This window comes from Chaetodon trifascialis, chromosome 1, assembly GCF_039877785.1.
Source record: "Chaetodon trifascialis isolate fChaTrf1 chromosome 1, fChaTrf1.hap1, whole genome shotgun sequence".
Taxonomy (NCBI): domain Eukaryota; kingdom Metazoa; phylum Chordata; class Actinopteri; order Chaetodontiformes; family Chaetodontidae; genus Chaetodon; species Chaetodon trifascialis.
Genome location: NC_092056.1, coordinates 15,616,460 through 15,642,835, shown reverse-complemented (window position 1 = coordinate 15,642,835; position 26,376 = coordinate 15,616,460). Strand labels below are relative to the sequence as shown.

General features: G+C 41.8%; 1 protein-coding gene across 1 annotated transcript; it reads right to left on the bottom strand.

Moving 5' to 3' along the window:
- Positions 1-826: 826 nt before the first annotated feature.
- Positions 827-26,098, bottom strand: adam10a (ADAM metallopeptidase domain 10a). The gene is made up of 16 exons (XM_070962385.1): positions 25,836-26,098; positions 19,543-19,693; positions 13,837-13,955; positions 12,629-12,787; positions 10,083-10,183; positions 9,546-9,704; positions 9,059-9,151; positions 8,643-8,826; positions 5,776-5,939; positions 5,485-5,668; positions 5,244-5,394; positions 4,929-5,112; positions 4,698-4,809; positions 4,292-4,512; positions 4,035-4,161; positions 827-3,846 (listed from the first exon to the last, which is right to left on the bottom strand). The coding sequence occupies exons 1-16, from the start codon at positions 25,885-25,887 to the stop codon at positions 3,746-3,748; spliced, it is 2,262 nt and encodes a 753-aa protein (XP_070818486.1). The 5' UTR covers positions 25,888-26,098; the 3' UTR covers positions 827-3,745.
- Between the last annotated feature and the right edge of the window lie 278 nt (positions 26,099-26,376).

Below are 26,376 nucleotides of genomic sequence, written 5' to 3'. Positions count from 1 at the left end.
ACTGTGTTTACAATCTACAGAAATGTCTATCAGTTTGATAATGTGATAAAATTATTGGGTATTGCAAGTGATCTTTGTAGCAAACACTTTGTTTTCTGACCAGAAGCAAGACTAAGCCCAGATTTACATTTCTGTCTCCATACAAACTCTCTGTCAGGGGTATAAACAGCGGAGCGTTTGCCAATTCAAATATTAACAAGCCAGTGAACACAAAGTCGATGACCTTTTGATGACGTAAAGTCCAAAGGATGTACTTTTTTTTTTTGAGTCTTCTATGTAAAATGATCAATCTCATCATTTAAAAAGCTGCATTACTCCTGCAAATAACCTCATCTCTTAATCAAACCAGAGCAATAAATATGCACTCTGTTCTTTTCTATTCTGTTTTGTGGTGGTTTTTTACACCTGTACACATGCACTGGTCATGTATTGAGAATGTACAAGGTATACAGTCAAGATGACTTACTGTCTAAAGGAAACAGTGAGTCTTTATGTACAATAAAAATAATGTGCAGCTAAAATGTCTGACTGCTCACACAGCAGTCAGCTTTAGAGTAAACACAGAAATCTGGCAGAATCCCTCAAATAAAGGCAGTTCCAGGTATTTAGCAGGTGGTGACTCCAGAGGGCAGATGGTTTAAATAGAAAGCAGCAAACTCAAAAGCAGGTTTAATCAGAGAGAGCTGTGACAGAAGCTGGAAACACTGGACAGCAGCTCATCATGGCAGCTGGATCCTGTAGCAGTTCCAACATCGGACATATTATGACAAAAACAATCATCATACTACCTTTTGCTATGAGGTACAAACAGTGAAAACAAACATTTGATCACTTCTGGTTTATTAATGCATTTCAAGTAGTTCAAAAGAAATTATAGTTTTGCACAAAAACTTTGCAAAAGTTCAAAGTAAGCAGATGGGAAACAGAACAAAAAGAGAAATCAAAACAAAAGGACCATTGAAGACACTGTATAAAACACAGGACACATTAAAATCAGACAGTAGTACTTAATCTATACCATTTTGGATTCTCTGCTTACATCAATTACACTTCAGTGCACATTTTCTCAACATCATACCAACACGTGAAAGAAAGAAACATTTCCCAGAGTATTACTATCCCCCAACACCCTGTATTGTCCACATCTGACCATATAAACAAAAAAAAGATGATTCAGCAACACGCGCACACACGCACACACGCACACACACACACACACACACACACACACACACACACACACACACACACACACACACAGAGAAAAGCTTTAAATTTTGCCAAAGATAATGAAAAATATACTTTAAGGTCCGACCCAAGAAAAAAGCATTACCAGTAGCACCAAAAAGACAAACAAAAATCAGTATAAGAAGCCACAGAGGATTGCATTTTGTCCGTTCACAAACTTTGCTGTAGCACATCGACATGAGCGACCACTTTGCTATGAAAATACAACAGAATTTTCCATGTACCCATACAGGAGAAAAGAGTGAAGGCATTTCTCTGTGAAGAGGCTGACTTGAGCTGTGATACTCTGCATAGAATCTCTCTGACTGATAACACAAGATCCTCCCACCTTGCACAGAAAACAACGCTGAGCTGCAGCTGTGCTCGAGGCAGCTCTTTTTCAAGGGTAAGAAAAAACACTCTTTCTTAAGAAACTATACATGTGTGTATCTTTAATTCTGCCAGGAACTCAACTCAGAGTATTCTGCACACTCATCCATCTGTCAGTGAAGTTGACCTAAATTTAATCTGGAGACAAGTGAGAACTCAAGGTAAGGCAAATTAGAGCTGGGCAATAATATAATATCAGAGAAAGGAAATACTAACTATGACCTCTAAAAATATATTAAACAAATTTGAGATTCTAATATGAAAGTGTTGGACGATATACTGTATATCAATCATGACTTACATTTCCAATATTTATCAGGTTTATTATACATTGCCAAGCCCTAAACCACATCACTGCTATCACATTTCTGCTTTCACTTTCAGCAGTCCAGTCTGATAACAGTGTTCAGATAAACTGCCTATTCATGCATGGTTCCAGTCTCGGTACAGACCACCGACACTAGTACTCCACCTTCAGTCACGCTGCTCTGAGTAGGCACATATTTAATGCAATTACACAAACCAAGAGGGTGTAAACAAGGGTAACAAAGTTCCTTGAGAAAATTGCTATCAGTAGGAAAAGAAAGGACAGAACAGCAGTGGGTGGCTGACACATTGTGATTGTTTGCTCTGGTAAATGTCCATTAACAGCAGCGACAATGCAACGATAAAATTAGAAGCTCTAGTTTTCTCTCAATTGATTCAATCCTGCCACATATACATATAATCTGAACTGCAAGTAAAATCAATGAAAGATAAATCCTCAATCACATTTAACCCAGAGAGGTTCATCTGGCTACAGAGGCCCAGAGGATCTATCTGCCTTTGAGTGGTTTTAACAGGTTTGTTAACTGTCAGTGTGTGAAATTCAAAAGGTGGACAGAACACAGCAAGTGAGAACACGGGCAGGACAATCACAGGGGAACACTTTGTGTATATGCAGCCGTCTTTGTCCCCAGAGTTCAATTTGAACACATTCTCCTTTACGCTTTCACTATTCTCACTCTGAATGTCAAGACACACATGCACATCTGTAGCACAATGCTACACGCTTAACGGATGTGTCACAAATCAGAGCAGAGGCAACAGGGAAGAACGGCGGAGACAGATGAAGTGTGATACAATCAGGCTGAGAAAAAGCTATTCTCTCACCATTTATTTCAGCCCCAGACTTTACCTTTATGTAAACGCAGCTGCGGCGCCACATCACAACAAGAAATATCCATATCCAGATAATCAGTCTCCCTCCACAGTCTCTCCATCTGATAACAGATGACACTACAATCTTGTCAAGCTCATTTATCCACATTCTTTTTAGCCTCCGTGAACTCTTCTGTAGAGCTTTCAGCCAGGAGGGACTTTACCCTGAAATACGCATGCAGCTATCTCTTCCACTCCATACCCTCTGTTTGCTGTTGTTTTATTAATCCTGAGAAAGTGAATTAAAACAGTAAATAATCTTTACCATACAGAAAATCTATTTTCATTTTAAACGCACAACATCTGTACAATTGCACACTGAAAGAAAACACGTAAGCTCAAGAAATAAAAAGCTTCAATTTTTGACGGTGCTTTGATTTAAAGCATTCTAAGAGTATTGGCAAAAAACAAAAAAACAAAAACAGTTTTTCCCCCAACTCAATGGCTCAATGTTGTTTTTGATTGGCAGCAAAAACCACATGTCTTGCAGTCCTACTTCCATGCTGATGATGGCAGCACTTCAGAGAGGAAGAACAGGAAAGAAAAGGTAGCACAGACGGAGGACAAAGGAAGGTAACTCGTAACACAAAGCTGCCTCTCTCTCCTCAATTCTGGTAAAAAAAAAAAAAAAAAAATGAGATTAAGACCACATAACAGAGATCAGTGAATTTCTCCTCCTGTCCCTCCTTGGAAAAGTTATTTATTATTATTATTTCCTATAAAAGCTGTGTGAACCACTGTTATCTGGCTCTCAAAGCAGTGGTGCTGAATGAGTTTGTTAGGCCCCCAAAAAACCCCTTCAGGTTTTGTCCAGTGAAATCGATCCAGTTCTTTGAATTTTGCAATAGATGGTAAAGGTAACTCTTTGGAGTGAAGTGCTCCCATTGTAGGCACTGGAAAGAACCAAGGCAAAGAGCAGACCAGTGTCTCAGCGTCTCATCTGTCCCATTTGATAGTCCTCTCTGTGCTGACGATGGTGGCGCTGGCCCTGTGACTGCGAGTGCTGCGGTTGTCTCCTTTTCAGCGTACCTACAGGACATGGACATCTCAGTGAGGGATGCTAGAAACTAATGCTGTCGCTCTTCCACACCACCAAAAAGAAGATGAGGCCAGCGCAGTTATAACATGTAAAATCTTAATCATATATGATCATAGCACAACTGTTTTGGTAGCTAGAAATCTAGTTTTCCTATATAAACATATACGACGTGCTGTACCTGGCAGTGGCTTTGGTGGGGGCAGCTTGGGGTTGCTGCTGGGGGTGTGGACGCTGCAGATCTTGATGAAGCCCGCCATTAGCATAATAAGAGCGATGCCCATCAACAGCACTGCCCACCAGTGAGCCTGGATAACAGAGGTTATATTAAAGGATATCTAAATACAGGCAAGAAATGCCACAGAAATAGTTTCCATGTGCATTTGTCCTATTGTGTCGACGTGTCTTTGGCTAAGAGTTCTGTACCGGGACACTCACCACTATCCACTCTGCAATATTCTCATAGAGCTCTGCATTGAAGATGGCTTTCTTGAGCCTTGCCAGAGGCCCGTCGGCATCCACCAGACGACACCTCATGAACACATCACAGTAGCCCTTAAAGTCATTGCACGGTGAACCGGGCTGCAGCGTTGTGACCGTCCTGTTGAAGAACTTGACCCATCTGTTTGAGCCTGAGCTGCTGCAGGTGCTGGGGTTCACTGCGGGCAGAAGAAGTGACCTTTGAGATACTGACAATAACTCAGACCTTTAGACTCAAGATGACAAACTAAGGACAAAAAGTAAAACAAAAAATCACTGATGCCATGTGTCATAAGTCTATCTTAATATTACTAATGTGACTGTGTGTTTTGGTCCATGAACAGTTTTGTATCATGCCACTCACTTTTCTCCATGCAGCACACATGGCACAGCTCAGCTGCCTCATCCATGCCGTCTTGGCTGGCACAGGTGCACACCTCCAGATCATACTTCTCACAAATGGAGCCAGAACATACCTGGCTCAAACAAGCAGGTAGCAGAAAAAAAAAACTTTAAACTAAATCCAAACACAAGCTCAAAAACTGCACACACCAGACACAAATCAGCAGCAGGAGGGCAGCTCATACTAACATACCCCATTGAGGCAGACTTGCGTTTCTGAATGGCAAGAGGTGAAGTTTTCCTTTGGTTCTGAGGCGGGGCACAGAGCTGTAGCTCCATTGCACTTGCCCTCTTTGGCACACTCGGACTCGTCTCTGCACCTGTCATTTGTGCCCTTGAACACACACTCTGGTGTGCAACATGGGCCTTGGCTGGGACTGCGGAATACAAATTATAAATACACAATCAAAAGTCAGACAAGTGCTACGCAATTGACAGCAATGTTTTGTACTCAACAGCACTTTCACAAATTACAGGACTGTCCAAAGGCATGCCCGTCACATCTGACCTGCAGATTTTGCCAGGCTGGAGCTTGCACTTTTTGCCTTCCCCTTCATTGGCGCTATAGCAGCAGGGGTCTTTGCACTGATCACTGTAGCCGCAGTCACACTCTTCTCCAGCTTCCACTAGTCCATTACCACAGATGGGCTGGCCAGACTCTGTACACAGAGGCACAACAGCATGATGATAGATTTTCTCTCTCTCACACACAGAGACAGGAACAGACGTTTTCATGAGAGAGAACTTACCGACAAAACAATCGTCTCTTTTTTTTGCCAGAACAGCGCTTATATTGCGGATGCTGCAGATAGAGAACTTGTTATTGTTGAGCTTGTCCCCTGATGTGGCTCGGGCATACATGATGTAGTTGCCCTGCTCCTTTTTGTCCTGCACCTTAGACTCTCCAGGGGTGCATTCAATCCCAGAGTCGTGCTATGAGACAGTAGAGAGAGACTTGAGAGAGAGCTGCACATGTTGCACAGCTTGGCAAGAGAAAGAAGTGAAGTGGCAAAGGCCTGTGTTTTAATCACAGTACTTACAGGAGAGCCAAAGTTGTGCCCAACCTCATGAGCAAAGGTGATGTGTGACACCTTGGGAGGGACATGGGAGGCGTAGTTCTGCACAGTGATGATACCAGTGTTCAGAGACTTCCTCTTCCCGTCAGAGTACAGTTTGCTCTTCTCACAGATGCCCCCAGAGCTTCCTGTGGCAGGAGAATGAAACATAAAGGAGCAGAATGGATTATCATACTATTCAAATACTAGACAAGATTTCAGAAAGGATGTTATTTCTGTTCTAATGATTGTGTTGATTCACTGTTGCAGAATGAAGTTGCACAACCATCAAGTATGTTCACTCAACTGAAAGCCACTGTGGGAAAACATTTAGTTTCTAATGATCAGTATCATTACTTTTCTGCACTGAGCTAAGAGGAAGAGGCTAAATGATCTTACTAATAGCCTCCTTTGGAAAACACGAGCCATTAAAGAGGCCAGAAACTTCACAGATCACAGTGTGTCAAGCACAGGACAACTGCATCAGCAGAGGAGCAGGTGTCAGTAGGCAACAGACAACAGATGAGGTCGAAATGGGCAATCCAATGACAATAAGCATGTTTTTTAAGTTCTGTGGTCTTCATTTCCTTATTTTGGTAATCATTTTTAATGGTTACAACGTAAAAACAACAAATAAAACCAATGATATGAAAAGTGAAAGTGAAAAGCTACAACCCGATATATGTCTGTTGTAACTGCTCAATACATTGCCTAGCCTTGGTTTAATATGTACAAATTACCTGCTGCACTAAGGCCCACATATAGTTTAGTTTGAAGTGGTAGTTTACTAAAATCTGATTTTCCATGATACCTTACACAAACATGTACAATATAACAATACAAACATAACTGTGCATGCATATTATAATGGCTATATGAATATATATCATAAAGGAAAGATGCATATCTTTTTGTTTCAAAAACCCCAAATCAATGATCTTAGATGTGATGAACTGTCTGTAAATCACAGGCCCCTGACCAGCACATCAGAACACTGGAAACCAGTTGCAGCCACAGTCAACAATAAGCATGCCGACAGTGCTGCTGCTTTTCCCATAATCCATAAACCCAGTCATGAGGAGGCAGCTTCAACCCACACAGAAACATGAGACCAAAGCACTTAAAGCAATAAACAATCTGTCCATTATGTGTACATGTGTCTGTGTGCACATTATTCACTGCATGTGTGTGTGTGTGTGTGTGTGTGTGTGTGTGTGTGTGTGTGTGTGTGTGTGTGTGTGTGTGTGTGAGTTTGTAGCTCCTCCACTGAAGCCATTTATTGCTCAACAACTGGTCACAACAAATAGGATACATATTAGCTGAGCTTGACCTGTATCCCTGATGGCAGTTCTGGACTCCCTTTGTTCCAACAATCACCCCAGCGCTCGCTGCAGCCCATCTCTCCATCTCTTACACCCAATCGATTCTTTCATCTTACAGCATTCCTAATTTGCCCGTATTGATTGTCTGTGTTTGTTGCTGTATTCTTCACGTTGAGATGGTGGTGTCTGAACTTATTCAAAGGAAAAGAACCCTTGGTAACTATCATTTATGCATGTTGTGTCTGCGAGGAAAGAGCCAGTTTCTATAAGAGCACATTATGAATCCTGACAGATGAGAGGCATTCCTCTCTGCATACATCACCACATCAAAAATATACACAGTTCTGTCTGTTATGTAGCAATACAACTTATTTTCTCAAATATTCAGATATTCACTTGAACCATCAGAATAGGTTCAGTTAAGCCTGTATACTCACCAGTTAACATAGAGTTAACACCAGGGAAGAGCACATAACAGCTATTATGCAGTTCCCCTTATTTCCATCTCGTTTCAGTTTAGGAGATGAACACATTTAAAGATTGAGTGAGCGTCAAAGTGAAACCTTTGAGTTCAAATTGTAGCCACTTTCATGCACTTCAGCTACTTTCTGCAGCGGTACTCACTTCTTAAAAAAAGGTTATTAAGGGCTAAAATATAAATGAGTTCTAATCAGTGTGATGATATAGTCATTTCTTCTGCCTCTTCTTCTGACAACACTGTTTGTATTGATATATAAATCACTGGAAGCGTCTTTGTGAAATGTTATATTTAGGTTCATACCTTTGACATCTGTTGGATAATGCTCTCTAATGATTTGTTCCTTACATCATTGCTTTTAGTATATACAATGAGAGAAAACAATATAACTTTTTCATTTCAGCACTGAAATCAATTCTTTATAAATCTCAGCTTTCTCTCGGACTTGACTGTGAGTTTAACTTTTATCTCAGAAAGGCCATACTTCACCAAGGGATCCTCGTGAACACAGGAGGAGGAAATCAAGATAGAAATGCTGACAGGGCAAAAAGCTAACAACTTCAAAATGCATTGAATTACATATGAGTGTAGTGTAGTGTAGCGTGTGTGTGTGTGTGTGTTGGTAATGGAAAGACTGAGACAGTGAGGCTTATCGAGGCCTGCTGGGGTACAGAGAGACACAGTGCTATCTGAGATTTGTTCATTATTTCAAGGAACTTCAGTGCCACGACAACAGGGGCCAGGTTATCCAACCAGCAGTCCAGCCTCTGCTTATTCTGCTCAGCACAGCATTCTGCTACTGATGCTGAGATCTCAGGGATCTCATCTCAACGTAACAAAATAACAGATGAAATGATAAGACTGATCAAAGGTATGTGTTATCCTGCATAACTGGCAGAAGATTAGTGAAGCAAACGGGAAGAGTGCTGTTCAACTGGATGACCTGGAGTAAGTCCCTGTGTTAGAAAGTAAATGTCTCTGAGCAACACAAGAAGTCACTACCAGGATTGTGTGTGTGTTTGTGCGTGTGTGCCTTTGTGCTGTGTACCAACCTGAAGGAGCCCCAACCCAAGCCAAGCCAAGCACACCATCATCGAAGTCCCTGTCGGTGAAGACATAGGCTAGGCAGTAGTCATCGTGGTTCTGTTCAGAGTTAAGCTCCAAAAACTTCTCCACTCCGATGTTGGCAAAGCGGAAAGGATTGCTTTTGTCTGTTTCATCATTGGTGGTATTTATCTGAATAAATCAGAGTTGAATGATTACAGAAGGGAGGTGAGAAAGGAGAAAGACCCCTTCACTGATAGAGCAGCAGATAGAACTTGTAGAAAAGGATTTTTGCCAGCTTGATCCTTTTGAGGTCTGGTGATACATAAATTCTGCTGCACAGCGCACATGTCAAGACTCAATATGGCAGCTGGCATTCACCTGAGGTTCAAAGCAAACTCTACTGTGCTGAGATTCAACTCACCCTGATCCTTTTAACCATAAAGCTGATGTTTCGGATGCCCATGAAGTCTGTGGCCTGGTAAATGGAGTCAATTGCTTTCACATGGCTGGAGATCTGCAGAGAAAGCGATTGTTCATATTAGAGGAAAGGCAGAAGTAGAAAAGCCTGTCAATAAATGTCATAATAGCTGGTTGCATGGATTTCTATCCATATGTGTCGCAGAATTTAACTGCAAAAGAAAATACAAATGAATGCTCGTTTCCATTCACTACCATTACACGATTATTAGGAGCTGGTTCATGGAGATAATGCTCCAGCCAGAAAGGCATTATACCATTGCAGCAGATGAATGTGCAACATGACAACGAATTAAAAGAGCTAGTTGGACCTCCAATGGTGAAAAAAATGTAGAAAACACAATGGAAATATAACATTTCCGTTTGTTTCATGAATGAATGTGAGGAAGGTTACATCAAATCTGTGTGAGCAACGAAGAGACGGTGCGTACCTGCGCAATGACAGCCTCTCTTGTGCCGTAGTATTTGAAGAAGAGGTGATCAGTCTGGATGAAGAGCTGGCAAGTGTTTTTCTCTTTCGCTGCTGCTCTCTTTCTCCTCAGAATAATAGGACCGTGAAAGCTCTCCTCCTCTGACACATGGTTCACCCCCTGTGCAAAGAACAACGGTCAGGATGAAACAGAAGGAAGATGAAGTTTGGATGGCAAAGTAGTCAAAAAGTAGGAGAGAGGTGGGTAAAATAGATGGTTAACTCTATCCCCAGCCAAATACTCATCAGGTTTGATCACAGGAAGTCCATTTCTCTAATAGTCCCCTCTTATTTTGCTAGCAAACATAGTGTGGTTAAATAGTATCTGGTGAATTAAGGCAGTGTGTAATACAAAATAAACACATGCTCTCACCGTTAGCGCAGCCAGGTTACGAGATAAGATCTTTTTAATCTCATGAACCTTGTCCTTCTGTGTGTTTAATTATGAGCTGGGGGTGGGGGTGTGGGGGAGGTGCTTTGTCCTGATGGTGGCACTTACTTTAACTGGATCCTCCACTGCAGAAGCCTGCTGCTTCCTCATCCTCTCAAACACTGAGTGGTCAGCGCAGCCGCCCTCTGAGCCATACTTATGAGGATAATCTGGCAGATAGGGAAGAGACAAGGGAGTGGTTGAGAAGGGCTTACACTGAGCCATGGATCTCTTTGGAATGATGTGTGGCGGGCTGGAGAAGGTGATTCAGGGTGAGTCGGGGTGCATGAGGAGCTGCAGTAAATACAAAGCTTAAGCGATTCAGCTTTTCTCTCTACAAATGAGCGTCATCTTCCCCTCTCTCCTTCTTCTTTCAACTTTCGATCTGAGCAGAAAAAGGTATTAGCTGAGATCCGCCTCTGCTAATTGAAACAACTGCTTCTCTGTTCAATCCACACTTTTCCAATTTACAACTGCTGTTCTCGCCAAGCTCGTACACACACTGCATCACCAGTGTGCTGCAGTGAATTTTAATGGGTGAATACGATGGGCCCTCAATGAATATGTGTACAATTTGAAAATAATTTCCAGTCTTTTGATTTAACCATTTCTGATCAACAAATGTCAAACACTGGTGCTGCGTTACAGGAAAATCTCAGAGGAAATCTCACAGTATTTACAATCATAATCTCCACCGAGTTCATACAGAGAGCGCACACAGTCTTCCTCTTGTTTCAGATGAACAAAACACATTTCAGCAACATGTGAGTCTGTCTCCCACCACAGCATTACCATCTGGCTGAAGCAGCTGTCTTTACTGGATCACAAAAACAAGATGGGATCAGTCTCACGGTATACAACCACCACCTTTGCTGATAGTCTCAACAGAGCAGTTCATCGCTGGCCACGCCCATACAGCAACCCCACATCAAATAATGTCTGATTCACAGTTCCCCAACAGCACAGTGAGGAAGTAAGGAGGAAAGTACAAGATACAAAATGGGAAATATGACATGCTTGTTCTGGCCTTACCTTCATTATAAAGCACTGACATACAAAAATGGTTTTGAAAAAGTGAATCTGATTTTCGGATGGAATATTATTATTTTTTAACTGGGCCTGCAAATCAGTGTGTTCTGATGATGTTTCTTCAATCAAACGGTTGTAAACAACTGGCTCACTTGTCTCTGTTCAGCTCATATTGGCAAAACTTAAGATCCCATTAATAATGGTGCAGCCTGAATGTCTCACAGCTATTGTTGGCCATTCAGTAAAGAGAACAGCCCGGTGCTGGTTACTAAACTGACTGGACACACACTGAAACAACGCATTCAACCTCTGACAATGTGTTTTCAATTTTTTTTTCAAAGAAAGCCTTCTTTGTCCATACAGTGAATGCAGTCTCATTCAACTGCTAATCAAAAGGCCCTTGAAATTTGGACAGAAGAAAAACCATCATTCCTCAAAAACCACAGGACGAGGACACACAGGAAGATTTCACAGTTGGTATGAGATATTACTAATGGCAGGCAGATGAGAATTGAATCTTAAAATGCAGTTTTATTCTGAGACAGGACTATCTGAGAACAGCTCACACTGCCCATGCAGCGATAAAGTTTAACAAGTATGGCGTCATCTGAAGATTTTTCAGTGCAGAGGCCTTTACGCATATTCCAGCTACTGTTTCCCATTTATCTAAATCACATTTGCAAGTCAGTTTCAAGCACATTTGCTTACATTTCCTTCAGCAGTTCACAAGAATCTCTCAATGTCTGCTGTGTTTAAGCATGCGTCTGAGTTAATGCGTGCGTGCGTGCGTGCGTGCGTGCGTGCGTGCGTGCGTGCGTGCGTGTGTGTGTGTGGTGAATATCAGCCAGCCCGAAGCCAGGGCGAGGTTCATATTAGACCCACTGCCTGTCTGCTAAATGAAATTCTTTGGGCTGGAATCATGGGTATCAAGTCACTGGATTGTGTCTCTACTCATGCAGCATTTGCTTCACTGTGTTCGCGGTAACTGAGCATCTATCAGTTGGTTGTACTCTGACCTTAGCAATGGCTATGAGTCATGCATTTGCTGTGTCGTGCTCCAGACCAGCTTCCAGGATAAATGCTGACCACCTTGACCATGGCCCAGGACCCAGAGCCAAATCCTGCTGCTACCAGTCTGCTAAACATAACCTTCTCTCCAAGCTTGTCAGGCTAGCCTTTCAACCACTTAACCATTAGCCCCTTGCTTCATCACAACACATTACAATTTTATTCCTCACAGTACAAAACCAGTGTTTTTCTCAGTATTATCCTTCCTAGAGTGTTCATGTTCTTACTTCGTAGCTTTAAACATACTATCTCAAGGTCTTCTTTGAACAACATAGAAGAAGTCAGGCAAAAATGTTCAATTTTCTTGATCTCTAGCCAATAGATTCCCACACAGATAAATTTCAAAAGGCTCCTGTTAAAGTTTTTTTGCTGCCACTAACAAACTACAGTCTGTGGCATGTCCCAAGGCAAAAAAGTCATAACCTTTCATCAACCAAGTGAGCAAATTATGTGGACTTGAACTAACTTTAGACCACACAGAGCCTTTCAGTAAAGCATGTGTAATGGCAGACACTTACTGATGTCATCCTCGTGATAGATGACGGAGTGGAAGGGCACATCCCTGTCCTTAAGGTACCTCTCTGAGGGTTCGACATAGTACGTTCCTTGGTGAGTTTGGATGAAGCCCTCAAAGCGGCCATCGACCACAGAGCCATGCGTCAGTGTGCCTTTTTCACCTGAAACACAAAACAGGAAGAGGATAAAACAAAACAGGAAGTTAACTACTCCTACTGAGGACCAAAGTAATACCCTTCCATAGCGAACATAAAGTGAAACACCTCTGGTCTAAATATTCAAGTGGTTTCAGGGGAGAACTGATCTGTTCAATAAGCATGCACCAAATAGTGGTAATGAATTGTTACTGCAACACTTCATTTTTCTTGCAGCAAAATGCAGCAAGTCTGTAGCATTCCAAAACCTTAGGAATTTGGTCAATCTGGCATTCAAAGGGGTGGGATGATACCACTCAAACCAGTGCCACATTAGGACCATAATCACTGGTGAAATGTCACTCATGTGAAATCACAATGTGTGGTCGATAAATAAACGCTGTGTACTCAAACTTGAATGATATTTCAGTTTAAGGGTCACAATGTTGGTGTGGATCTTCACAGATGTATTTTCCAACTTAATATATTCTTCAAACCTTTTCTGAGCTGTTTCTCTGTCCCTCTTTGTCTCTCTCTCTCTCGCATGCACACGCACGCACACACACACACACACACACACACACACACACACACACACACACACACACACACACACAGATCAGAACAGGACAAACAGCCTTGTTTTTGTCTCTTTGTGCATTTGAACTCTGCTGGAGACAGGCAGCAGGAAAACATCCAGCAAGAGAAGAGATTAAGAGCAGGAGGAAGAGCTGGATGAAGGCCGCAGTATTTCCTGCATGTTTTAGATTGTGATGTGATATATATGCTGGACAAAAACAAACTTTAAATTCATCTCTCTCGCTGTCTGTCTCTCCCTCCCTCTCCCTCCACAATGCACATAAAAAGGCGTTGGATGAAAACATTGTCCCTCAGTGGACATTTTTGAAGTCACTCAAGCGATTATTTGGGGGATACTGCAGGGTGACATATGATACACGATGAGGAGGAATGCAGCCTTTAAATGTAATCGAAAACTAAAAACACTATAATTGGATTTCCCTGTAAGAAACCGTGCTTTCGCCCAGGATGTGGTGAGTGGAAACATCTGGACTTACCGAAGACTTCTCCGCTGTAAATATGTGATGTATCGATGGGTACCTCCTCTCCTGACACCTCAACAATGATATCTGGAGAAAATAGAGTTGCATCTCTCTTCATCCGCAAGTTAAAATATCTAAAAAGAAGAATAGGAGAAAATGACTTATTAGTATAAGCTTTAACTTCGAATGCAAAGTTGTACACTGTGCACACACACACACACACACGCACAGAATGTAGTAGAAAAAGCAGCATCATTGACACAGAAATCTGGGCTTCCTAATGCTGCTGTGCTCAGTGAGTAAGAAGAATTATGTCATGAGGAAAATCACATGAACACTACACAGTACGTTTTTTTTTTGTAATTCTCTCGTTCACATAAGCATAATGTCAAAGACAAAAAGGCCAGCATCACATGAGGTGCACATGAGCCATTAGCTTCCCAGAAACCTGAGGCAGTGCAGTTTAGAGGAATACTCCTCAGCAGGGATCTCTTTAATAATCACATGATTTAGTCTCAAGGTGTGGAGCTTCCTCCAGATGACTCAGATGATGTTCACATTACTGCTTCATAGTGAGCCCTTTGTGGATGCGAGCATTTTAGTTTTCTTATGTTGGCACAATTGAGGAAAAAAATCACATAAGGGGAGATATAGATTAACTATAAAGCGTATAAAAGATTTTTTTAAAACAGCCTACAGCTTACTCCTTTTTTTATGATATGCCCCTTGTAAGATGGATAATAGCCTCACATAACCCGAGATTATGCACTGTCGGGCAGGAATGCGATTTTTTAGGAAGCACATGAGAGTAGTTACTTCTGTTTCTGTTTCTGGAGCACACATCTCCTAAACTGCAGCCAATAATACATTGTGTTTGACCCCCTGCCTGGTGAAGGCCCATGTCATTGAAACTCCACCAGTCTGTAGCACAGGCTATCTGTTGCAAATATTTAGCTGACATGATGTGAAATCATCAACAAGGTCATTGTTTAAGACTTTGGAGAACTCCCCCCAGAGCCACACAAGACATCATACAACAAGTAAACTGGTCTTGATGTAAAAAAAAAAATCAGTGGAGTGTCCCTTCAAAGTCTGTGTAAAATTGAGGACCAAAACAAAAAGTAGAGGGTTATTTCCCCTCTGAGCAGCTCAGGGACATGGGACACCATTAACATCCACTGAAGCCACAGATGTTTTACAGAAGCAGGCGTGTTTAGGAGCCGACAAAAGGGCTGAGGACGTAAAGGCAAGACTAATGCAGCGAGGGAATGAGTACATAACCGAGTACATGATATTAACAGAGGAAAAACCAAGAGAAAATCAGCACAGGAGGCAGACAGTAGAATGTGGGGAGGAGTACAGCAGAAAATGTGTGGGAGAGTGACATGACAGATGATGTTGAAAAAGGTCAGACAGAGTCCAGGATATCCCGGGACAGGATGAGGCCTTGACCTGCCTCAGTTATCAGTTTTTCCTAAATCATTCATGTTCTCATTTCGCACACACCTTTTTCTTACTGTTCCAATATCTTCAATTCATTGGTTTCCTTTACCTGCTTAAACATGGATGATTATACATGAAGCAACCTAACATTTGTGTTTTTGAAACCACGTAAATGACAACTGCGCTGTCCTGTTTTTGATCACAATATCCTCTTCTTTATTTATCTTGGCCTGGGTCTGTGTTTATATGACGTTAATAGTATCAAGTGGATTTGTCCTCATTTCAAGCAGTGATCTGTAATCTGAACTTGAAATCTTTTGCCAGAGGAACATTTCAACTGAAGTCAAGAGATAGGCAGAAAGAGACAGAAAAAAAACACAGGAAAAGAATCTGAAGAAAAAAGAGAGAGCACCTAAACACGTGGAACAAAGAGTGCAACATGAGCCACTCTTTGAAGTCACCATCCCATCGTGACACGGAGATCACCTGGCAATGGATTTAAAAATTCCTCTGCTTGTTATTCATCCTGGTACACCCATTGCAGTCCCTGGCCTTTCCCCACCTTATCAATGGACACTACAACAGTCAATATGGCCAAATGAGTTCATGTAAGCCCTATCAAAAGCTGCCATGGCACTCTGGTCAGAGACACAGATGAATCCATAAGAAGACTATGCAATTACAAATTTAATCTGCATTATCAGCGAATTGCAAAGGCATGTCAAATTTGATCACACGCCTTGTGAGGACCATGGGAAGTTGGTAATATCACATCAGCTTCTAGTAATGCTTATTCTGTGAAATACTGTTCCACACTTGAGATGTGGTTGCTCTTGTTTCTGTTTATTTGCTGAATTCCCCCTGATCCATGGAAGCATTTACTGTAGTACTTAGTGTAGTAACACACTGCCAGGAAATTGCTAAAAAACAAACATGGCTCGCGACAGACAGGAAGAGGAGAGGCTGTGGATCAAGTCATTGCTACTCATCTCACAGAAGCAGCTGACTGATAAATTATTCAGTCATATCCCAAATGCTGAACATACTGACTCAAGCATCTGACAGTCATACACTTTGCTCAGTAAGCAGGCCAGCTCAGAGAAAAGGAGTGCCCTGAAACCATGTCTACAGAGACGGTACGGCTACAAAGAGGTTCATATCTACAGCATACAGGTTTTTACATGTTTTATCAAAATGTATTAAGCAATTTAGTTACATGATAACTCAAGAACATCCTCCCTTTTCTTGCTTTGTGTGTTCATTGTCTACATTTTGCAATGTGCAACATTTAGGAAAGCCACAGCACATCCTCTTTACGCACATAAGAGTCACAAGAGCTCCGTACCGCAGACAGGAAGGCAGAGGTCATAAACTGTACCGTTATGTTTTTAGATTTACTACCTGAAGAAGACATTTGTGCTGAAATATCTGTTCACTTGCAACTTTAGAACAGAAACTGTCAAGATGTGTTTCAGTGCTCTCATTTATTATTCATGAAGGGAAGACTGTAGCACTAGCACATCCTTACTACATTATATCTATATATCACAACTGTGTTTGAAACCACAGAAGTGCTTGATGTGGCCCTCATTTTGAAGCAGTTCCACATGTGCAAAGATGTGAACAAAGTCATTCTGCTTTTTTAATGGACAGTTCAGGTGAGAGACTGTGTGTGATCTATTATTTTCTAATCTTGTAATATGGTTATGATGACAATTAGAGAGCAAATTTCCTCCTGTGTGCGTGATCGTTCAAACAGAGCAATGATGATTACATTTTACAATGACTAAATGACATTTCATCACATTTCTGAATAAGTTAAGTGAGCCTAACCTCTGACCACCACTGAAGTCTTAGGATTGTAAAATCTTTTAATATGTTATGTATTGCAAAGGGTAAACATACATCTCATCTCACCAAACAAATCTTTATCACTATTATAGAAAACACAAACATTAATGTGGTTTCAAATGTGAAATCATCTGAAGCAAAATTAAAGCTGTGGCAAGTGCAACTGGAGAGAGGTAGCATGACATCCATGTCAGGCACAGTCACAGTCTAAATAAATGTGCTTGACATCTGGATATGCTGACAACTGTGCAAAACTCCTTCAGGCATTTGGTGAGAGGTTTCGGCACATGAAAGTAAACAAAAGAAACACATTTGATGCGCCTTTTAAAGTGGAACCAGCTGATCCGCCTGACAACCTAGAGTATGAAATCATTCAGCTGCAAAGCAACAATAAGCTCAAAGCAAAGTACAACAACCTCCCTCTGCTAGAGTTCCATAAACTGTGTGTACATCCTGAGGATTTTCCCATTCTGGAGACATGCACTGAAGTTTGCATCTGTTCGGGACAACCTGACCAGACTAACCTACTGACCGCTGTTCTCAAAACTGACTCTTGCAAAGACTCGGTTCTGCTCAAGACTGACTGACCCAAACCTGGAAAACCTGGTGCAAGTAAGCATCATCATCATCATCATCATCATCATCACTACCATCGGACATCTCGCCAAAGAGAAGCAGTTCCACTAATCACATTAGAGGTTAGTGTGATATATGTGTTCAATTATTTAGTATGGCCCTTGAAGATGTTATAAAAATTGAAATGGTCCTTGATAGGAAGAAGGCTCCCCACCCCTGATAATAGGATATTGTTTCCTGTCCACCCCGTGATCTACAGACGCTAACGTTTTTCCTTCCTTTCGTCAACATACAGTGATGAAAACCCTTAATAATTTTTCCCCAGAACACAAATGTAGTCATGTTAAATTACTGTGAGAGGGATTATCATGTTATTATGTGACTTTCAATAGTTTGACAATTCCTCATTTTTCTTTCCTCATACAGGGTGTCATAAATCTTGTTCATGCATCTCTCATTGCACACTCTTGTCCTGTTTGCTGAACTGACTTCAGCATTCTTTATTGAAAATGTCTGGCTTTCTCCACTACATGTCATGTTTGTGCAGGACTGCTACTGTTTCCCCTGCTACTATCATCCATCAGTTTGTTTATTGTAGATATACTGCAGGTCCATTTCGACAAAATGTTGTCCACTTTAGACACTGCAGGGTACTCGGACATGGAAAATGATCATGCTGCATGAGGCTAACATTACCTCACCTATACAGCGCCCCCATGGCTAGCAGTGACAGAGCACAAAAGCACAGGAAAGGGATCTGTCTGACAGGGACTTGATAACCCACAACAAACAGGCTTGGTTAAGAGGAAAGCAGGGGGAGCTTGCTGAAAAAACAGTGCTGCTGAGGTAAATCACTGTTACACTGTTCAGTGTGGGAAAAAAATGCAAGAGTGAAAGAGAGAAAGGAACAGCCACTGAACTGCACTGACGTAACAACAGTGTATTAAATAGTCTGACATGGTGACATTTAGTACAAATCAAAACTTCTATTGTGAGTCAAGATGAGCCAGCTAGTCCACATTTTCAATGTCAGGTGCTGAGGCACTATGAAGTCCTAAACTGGGGTCTGGTGAGTGACAGGCGAGCATGACTCACAGTTCCTTGGAGTTGTAGCATATGATATCACTGCACTCAGAGCCATGCCACTGCATCCTTGTAGCATCTATCATCTTTAACTCTCACAAACATGGGTTTAAAGAGTCTTGAGTGGCATACAGGAAACAGGACTTTACACACGAACATCATTTAATGCAGATTTTTGGTATTTCTTTTTTGTTCCACTTTCACAAGCAAATGTTTTAATCACACACATTCTGCTTCAGCCCGCTGTGACTTCATACCAAGCGACAAGAACTCAGCTGATACAAATCTGAGAACATTTAAACAGTGTTACTGCCTGAAATAATCTGTTTCCAAAACAGGGGTGGCACCAGTGTACTCAGACAACTTGGCTTTGACGGGGGCTCATCTCGAATTACGCGTCATTTAAAACAGAATCGGAAAGAGGTGGAAAGAGTACAAGGGGACTCTACTGTCACAGGGAACAGGGAAGGATTTGATTACAGCGTGCAATGATGTGGTTAGTCTTATCTGTTCAGAGTTTTAGATAACCACAATGTTGCTGTCGGCGCTCCCAGAGAAGCCTGCATCATTGTGGCAGGTATCTTTTATACCAGTCTGAGTTTACGTCGGATGACTGAAAGAGAGAGTGAACAGGTGAGGAGGTGTGTGTGTGTGTGTGTGTGTGTGTGTGTGTGTGTGTGTGTGTGTGTGTGTGTGTGTGTGTGTGTGTGTGTGTGTGTGTGTGTGTGTGTGTGTGTGTGTGTGTGTGTGTGTTGGACTGAAACTGACCTTCCATGTGCGTGGAAGTCCAGCTGCACCGTCCTGTCTTGAGGAGAGAGTGCCCTCTTGGCTCTCTGGTGACTGTTGTGCAGGGCCTCTGTGTCATATGACAACCCTTCATAATGGCGAATATATTTGTTCAAGGGGTTCCCAAACTGACCTGGAAGAGAGATCAGTGGCTCATCAACATTTGACGACAAGCACATGCATCTGAGTTTATATTCTATTATTCTGCTACACAGAATTTGGCAGGTGCTCGAGCTTGCACTGTGTTCATTTTCACCAAACAAATTCAAGAAAATGTCAAACTGATTTTGGTTTACAACTGATGGAATAACAAAAGTGGTGACGTGTTTCATTGCAGACTTGAGTCAGTGTGTACTAAACTGTGCAATACCAACATTCCCTATGTGCTATGATGTATAACTCAAGCATCACCCTGTTTTGCTTGTCATTTCCTCTTTCTACTTATTTTCACTTGCCATATTGTTTACTTGTGCATCATAACTTGCTTTTTCTCTTACTGAAGCATCCTAGTATTACACCACTGTACGCCCTTTGCTGCTGTAGCACAGTGGGATTAATAAATGCATTTTCTTATCTTACATATTGACATAATTTGCACTGAAATGTCATGTCTTCCTTGTCAAATGCTGTTTTATAAAAAAGCATCCATTACTACTGTTAGGGTTGATTGTTGTGTTAAAAATGCTATGCAGCCACACACCACTGGGGAGACTACAACACCCCTCCACCCCCCGAGAAGTTAAGCCAGTGAGGTTGAAAGTGGGACAGAGATGACATATTGTAAAACCAGCCTGGTTTGGCAGTATAATTGTTTGTCTAGAAAAGGAAAATGAGTTTGCATGTAGGCTGTGACAGAATAAACTACCCTGTAACCGCTCGATTGGACCAGTGTGTAACCACATTCAGCAAACATTTTCAGAGTTTTCTTACTTTTAGACCAGTCTATGTTTAAACTTCCAATAAAAAGTCAGGGAAATTTGTCCTTCCCTTCCCTTCCCTTTTTTTTTTTTTTTTTTTTTTTTTTACATACATTTGGGCTTGTCGTAGTAGGAGTAGCACAGGTTATATGAACAATGGCTTTGTTCAATTCTAGTGTCCCAGTAAGCCATGACAATGAGCCAGCATTTACAAAGCCAGGAGCCTGAAAGTGAAGCAGTCAAATGTAATTCAGCTGTCAATAACTAAAGGCCTATGGAGCCTAGCTGGTAAAACAGGGATGAATCCCTGTAATAGTGGCCAGCTACGGTACAAGCTGTCACTCACTGGACGTGCTTAGCGGGCTTATTCAGCTTATTGATGTGACCCCAGAGGTAATCCTGCTGGCTTTCATACTGACCACTTCTTTGTTCTTTTCACTGAGACAAAGAAAGTCAGTTTAAAGCACAAGTGAGGAGCACATGATGTACATCAGGTGACCGCGGTTCTGTTTCAGTGCTACTGTATGTCATTGTGCGAGAACAGTGACTGAATTTGTTGCAGGCTGTTTAAATGCTAATCTAAATTCCTAAGGCAACACAGTATGCCACCAACTAAACATCTGACTGAGGTTTTGGGTCCTAATAGGAAAAGCTCTGCCGTGAGCTGCAAAAGCAGCCTTTGGAAATAAGTTCATTAGCAAGGGCTCCATTTAAACAGTCGGGACCGACACTGAGCTCTACGCTTTTGTAGTGAAAGACCATAGAAAAATGCACAATACTAAGAGACTCCCATGGGCCAAAAGGGATACACTCTACCTTGCCTGTATTTCTTACACTGCACTGTTTTGTTCATTACTTCCATGTGGTGGGAGTCCCAACTCCCCTAACAGGGAGAGGCTGTACCAGGCAAGCAGCAACTTGTCCATGAATGCCGCGAGGAAATATTCCAACAATCAGCTTCTTTAGCTCTTCCACAAGAGTGAAAATAAATACGGCAAATGAGACTGAACCAACAACCAGCCTGTAAGTCAACAAGATGGGCGTTGGGACGAGAGTGAGGCTGTAATTAATCACAAAATATGCAGATTTTGTCCAAAAACAAACATTGCCAGCTCAGATTGCCCAGATCTGCTTTCTCAGAAGGACGTGACAACCCCATTAATATGTAGTAATGTGACACCACAAGGCTTTGTATCAACAGATGGCTGCTTGCATAACAACTTACTATTAAGTCTGATATTTCAGGAATGTTATGGCATTTCTGCTCACATCAAAACATTAAACAAAGAAACACAAATGTCATATTAAAGAATGTAGCAGCTACAGTATAATTTGTTGTTCTCCAACAGAGGGCAATGACTCAGGGACTTGGGGCCCTCAATGACTCTTTGATGTGTTAAATAAAGGTTGAATGAATGAACAAGATCACTTTGACATGCACACTAGCATCCTGGCTGTTGTCAGGGCCACTGGAGGAACCTGTTTGCTTGCAGACATCATGGTGGGTTCACTATGAAGCTAGACTGACATAGCCAGGCTTTCTTTGCTTTATCACGACGGTGGTTATTAACTTTCTTTGCTAACCCAAGATTTCTCCATTTGGCTCTCTGCATGATCACATAAAAAGGGGCAAAATGAAAGGATTGCCTGCCACCTAGGTGCCTACTTGGGTCAAGAGAACCAGTTGGTTATAATGGAGAGGTATGAAGAAAATAAAAAATTATTACAGCAAAAAGCAACAGTGAGAAATGCTGGGAGAAAACTGCTATTTGTGTAAATTCTTAAGTTATTCTCATTGAGTCGCTCACTGCCCTCTTTAAACTTGATACACCATAGTCAAACATTATACTTATGAACTACATACAGGTCTCTGACACTGTCCCCTCATGAAGGATACGTGGAAATCACTTTCATTTTTGGCCAAATCAAAGTGAAATTAATTACTTTTGCTGCTGCCTATAACACCTTAGTTTCCCCTACAGGGGATTAATAAAGTGTTATCTTATCTCATCTTATCTCTAACGTATTCACTCAGCTGAAAATTTATATCACTATACACACCCCTCTGGTTTCAGATACCTGAATGAGCCCTCCTGGCAGTTTTTAGGAAACTTGAATGTCAGCTGGGCGACTGATGAAAACTGCGATAATGTGGCGCTTCTTAAATGCAAAGGTCACACAGTTGGCAGTCAGAACAAATAAAAACCATGATAATAAACATACATAATGTACAATAATGCTGTTTACATGCTGAAACGAAAGACTGACACTGGTTATGCAGGAGATAAAATGATCACTGATCATCCTGCTGTCATTCCCAAGTTCACCGACGTGTGTTTTAATATAGAGGCTAACACTGGACAGCAACACAGCGTAAGTTATGAAGAATACTAGTAGACAGTTAACCAGATCCGTGAGATCAAAACTGTGTGATGGAGGTGCCTAGCTGTTTTTCAAACTCTCAACCACAGACTTCAACTGGTGCTACAACATTCCAGCCAGACTGAAACACAGCACTCATTTTGAAAGGTTGCTGCTGCAGCAGCCCCTCATCTTAAAATAGCCCTAACTCATGAAACAATTTGAAAAACATCTGAACTTTAAATGCCTTTATTTATGCGTTTTATTTCAAGTTAAATTCTATTTCATATATCTAACTGCATTCTGTTTAACAGCTAATGTGTTGTGAAATGAATCATTAATACCTTTTGATTAATTTCTATAACACCCACCCCTCTTTCTTAGAAAAACATACTGAATCATGACCTGACAGTAACATAACAATCCTACGTTTTGCGGGCCTAAATAAATGACTTCACTAAAGAGAGATGAAATCTCTGGGCCACAACGACATCTGTGAAAAAACTGGTAGTCAGTTTCACTATAAAGGCTACGTCATCACAATTTCAGTGCAATCTGTTGCAGCCTCAAGTGCCCCAGCGAAGTGCAATTCTTGACAGAGAGGAAACCGCTGACAGGAACAGAGGAGGTGGCAACAGCATGGATCACAACTGATCTGCGCCCCGCATTACCATGCATGCTGGGTGATGGCAGGCTGGCTAACACGACACATCAGACACCCCACGGCTCAGGGTAACTCAAATGCCTCTCAGCAACATTCTGCATCACACAGTACTGGAAAAACAGTAAGATGGTTGGTTGAAACCAAGAAGCATTGAGTCTGAGCTGCTTCATTGCTCTAGAAGATTTCCAACGTGCAATCACTGTGAGCAGACCAAGTACGAGCAGCTGTGTCAGAAGTGAGATAACCTAGTTTATCTGAAGCGCCGACTTCCTCAGAAATGTTTGGTTCTTAAAGCCAAAACGTTCAGAATCCAAATTTAACCACACTTAGCTTTTCAAACATGTCTCAAACATGTCACAATGAGAAATTTTAGTGTGTGGTTTAGTGGACTGAACCAAATTGGCAGGTGTTGGTAGGAATTCAGGTTCAGGTCAGGACAGGACATCTTTCTGTTCCCATGAGAGTAAACAGTTTCTCTATTTGTCTTGGTGCACACAGCTCCTTGGTGCAGCTGAAGCAGCGATATATGTCTGTCTGGTGAATAAATGTAAGGATGTAAGGCACAAACTGAAGGCTTTCTCACTTCGACATCACACTTCAGCTAGCACTACTGCACAAGAATTTCCTATGGCTGCTCAAATGCCAGACAGAATGCAATGGATGATGCTGCTGCACTCTGCCTTGATCATGGGCTTGAAAAGTGAAGGCTCTGAACACAAAAAGTCTGTCTGTGTATGAACAGACAACGGGGTAAGCACCTTGAAACATCAACAAGCCAGAAAAGTAGGCTTTTGTAAACAGAGGTCAAAAAATGACCTTATTTAGAATGAGTGCTCTGTTTCACAACATGTGGAATTTAAGCACAAAAGCTCCAACAATACCTTCAAATAAGCCCACTCCTCTGAGGTGACTGACACAGTGTAGTGAGGAGACAAATGCTCGCTCATGGTCTACGAAATGAGCAGCTCAGGTCTGCAAAAAACAAAACAAAACATCTAGCTGGTTTTCCTGCCCTGGTTTTGCACACAGCCTCAGCTCATCATGCACTTTCAAGGACTTGTGTTTCTGAACCTGAGGGAATGCTTTTACACATCTCAGTAACATCACTGATCTCAATTGGTACACATTCATAAGACCAGACTGTTTACTTGTGCTTGGCAATATCCATTTCTGCACAGTTTAAACAGTGCAGCTATTTTTAATGTGACTGTTTTGATGTTTAGTCATAATGTTGGTGAATCACTTTGGGCTGAATAAGTGCATGAAATGAAATGAAAAATAGTGTGGAAAAAATGCCTCAGTAGTAAGTATTTAACTGTCACAGTGGAGGGACGCTAATCTTCAGGTTAAATCAATTTACTTGCATTTTGTCAATTACACAAGAGCGGAGATTTTGACCTGCTCCTTTGAGTCATGGTGACTCACTAAGGGGGTGGAAACTTTGATTATCACTGATATTACAGCACGCTGTTGATCAAACGGTCTTCCGAGGGGTGTTAGGCAACACTGCTTGGATATTATGATACTTGTGTTATACTTAAGCCCCAGACTGAACTGCTGTAGGTGGTTTAGTAGTGACAAGCTCCAAATAAATGAATAAGAGCAGCGCTGCTTTCAGTGGAAGCGACGCTATAAACGCTACTTGTTACTCTTCGCTGGTGAGAGCATGAATGAGGTTGACATCATGAAACCTTTCAGCTGTTGTGAACGTGAACCAAATACACTTTTAGGACAGAGTCATTGCAGGTCAATAGCGGAAATTTTAGATATATTTAGCTTTCATATTTGCTTCAGACAGATGCGACGTTAATAGCTGTCAAACGCTGCAGCAGCGTATCACTTATCTAAATAAGTAACCTAGTTTAGAGCACTAGCGACTTTACACACATTAACTTAAACTTCACGTTAAGTTGTTTTGAAGTGATTTTAACTCCAGTCAACGTGTATGTGCACTTCATCGTCGCCATTCAAACGGTCTGTTTACAGACGTTTGCACTGTAATGTCAACTGTTAGTTCATCACCCAGGAACTGTCAGGAAACAAGCTGTGTTTCTATTTCAGTGCCCAACCTGTATCACTCACTCAAACTTAACGTTAATTAAACCGATACTCAGTCAATAAGGGCTGGCTAACCTGGCCTGGGTCACTGTTAGGCTGTGTAACGAGTAAGCACAGGTTCGCAGCCACAAACACCAACGTTACAGTTACCATTACATTAGCCAGCTAGCTAGCAAGTTAGATAGCCAGAGTACAAGTGCCTGATCCGATTAGCGCTAGCTCCGCAGACGATCACTGAGCACTTTCCTTTCCCTGTGAACCAATGGCAAACTTACCTGGAACATCTCGTAGGCAGCAAAACATGAGAATTAGTTTGACAAATATCATATCGGATCTCCCTGTGAGCCCAGTAAACTAGCTAAGCGACTCAGCGATACCGCTGATTGTTTCTTGTTTCTTTCACTTAAAGGTATAGTCGCCCTTCCTAGTTAGCTAGCTCCCATCACAAACACCGGCGCTGCCTGTCTCCAGCAAGCCAACGTCAGGCAGACAGATAGACCGACAGACAGGCCCTCCTCCCTTCCGGCGCGTTTTGCCAAGACAGCCCGGACACACCCATCCCTTTACTATTGCGGTTATATGGCCTCTCAGGACCAGCGACAAATCCCCTCAAAGGCACCATGCAGTTTAACACAAGGACAACAAAACATTGCTGTGTACGTGTGTCGGTTAGCAGCCTGAAAACATGCACGATACTGCTGTTTCGGCGGTGTTTTCATTGATCTGTCAGCAAGTTGTTTACTTCCGCAAATCATAACTTCCGGGTTTAGTAACGTTTTTGGAGGGTTTTGTCTTATAGCGTTGATTGGTAACGTT

Coding starts and splice junctions, on each gene's coding strand:
- adam10a (XM_070962385.1), bottom strand. CDS start 25,887: ATGATATTTGTCAAACTAATTCTCATGTTTTGCTGCCTACGAGATGTT. Junction 5,940..8,642: donor TTGGGTTGGGGCTCCTTCAG/GTTGGTACACAG, acceptor CTCCTGCCACAG/GAAGCTCTGGGGGCATCTGT. Junction 4,513..4,697: donor TGTGTGCTGCATGGAGAAAA/GTGAGTGGCATG, acceptor TTCTGCCCGCAG/TGAACCCCAGCACCTGCAGC.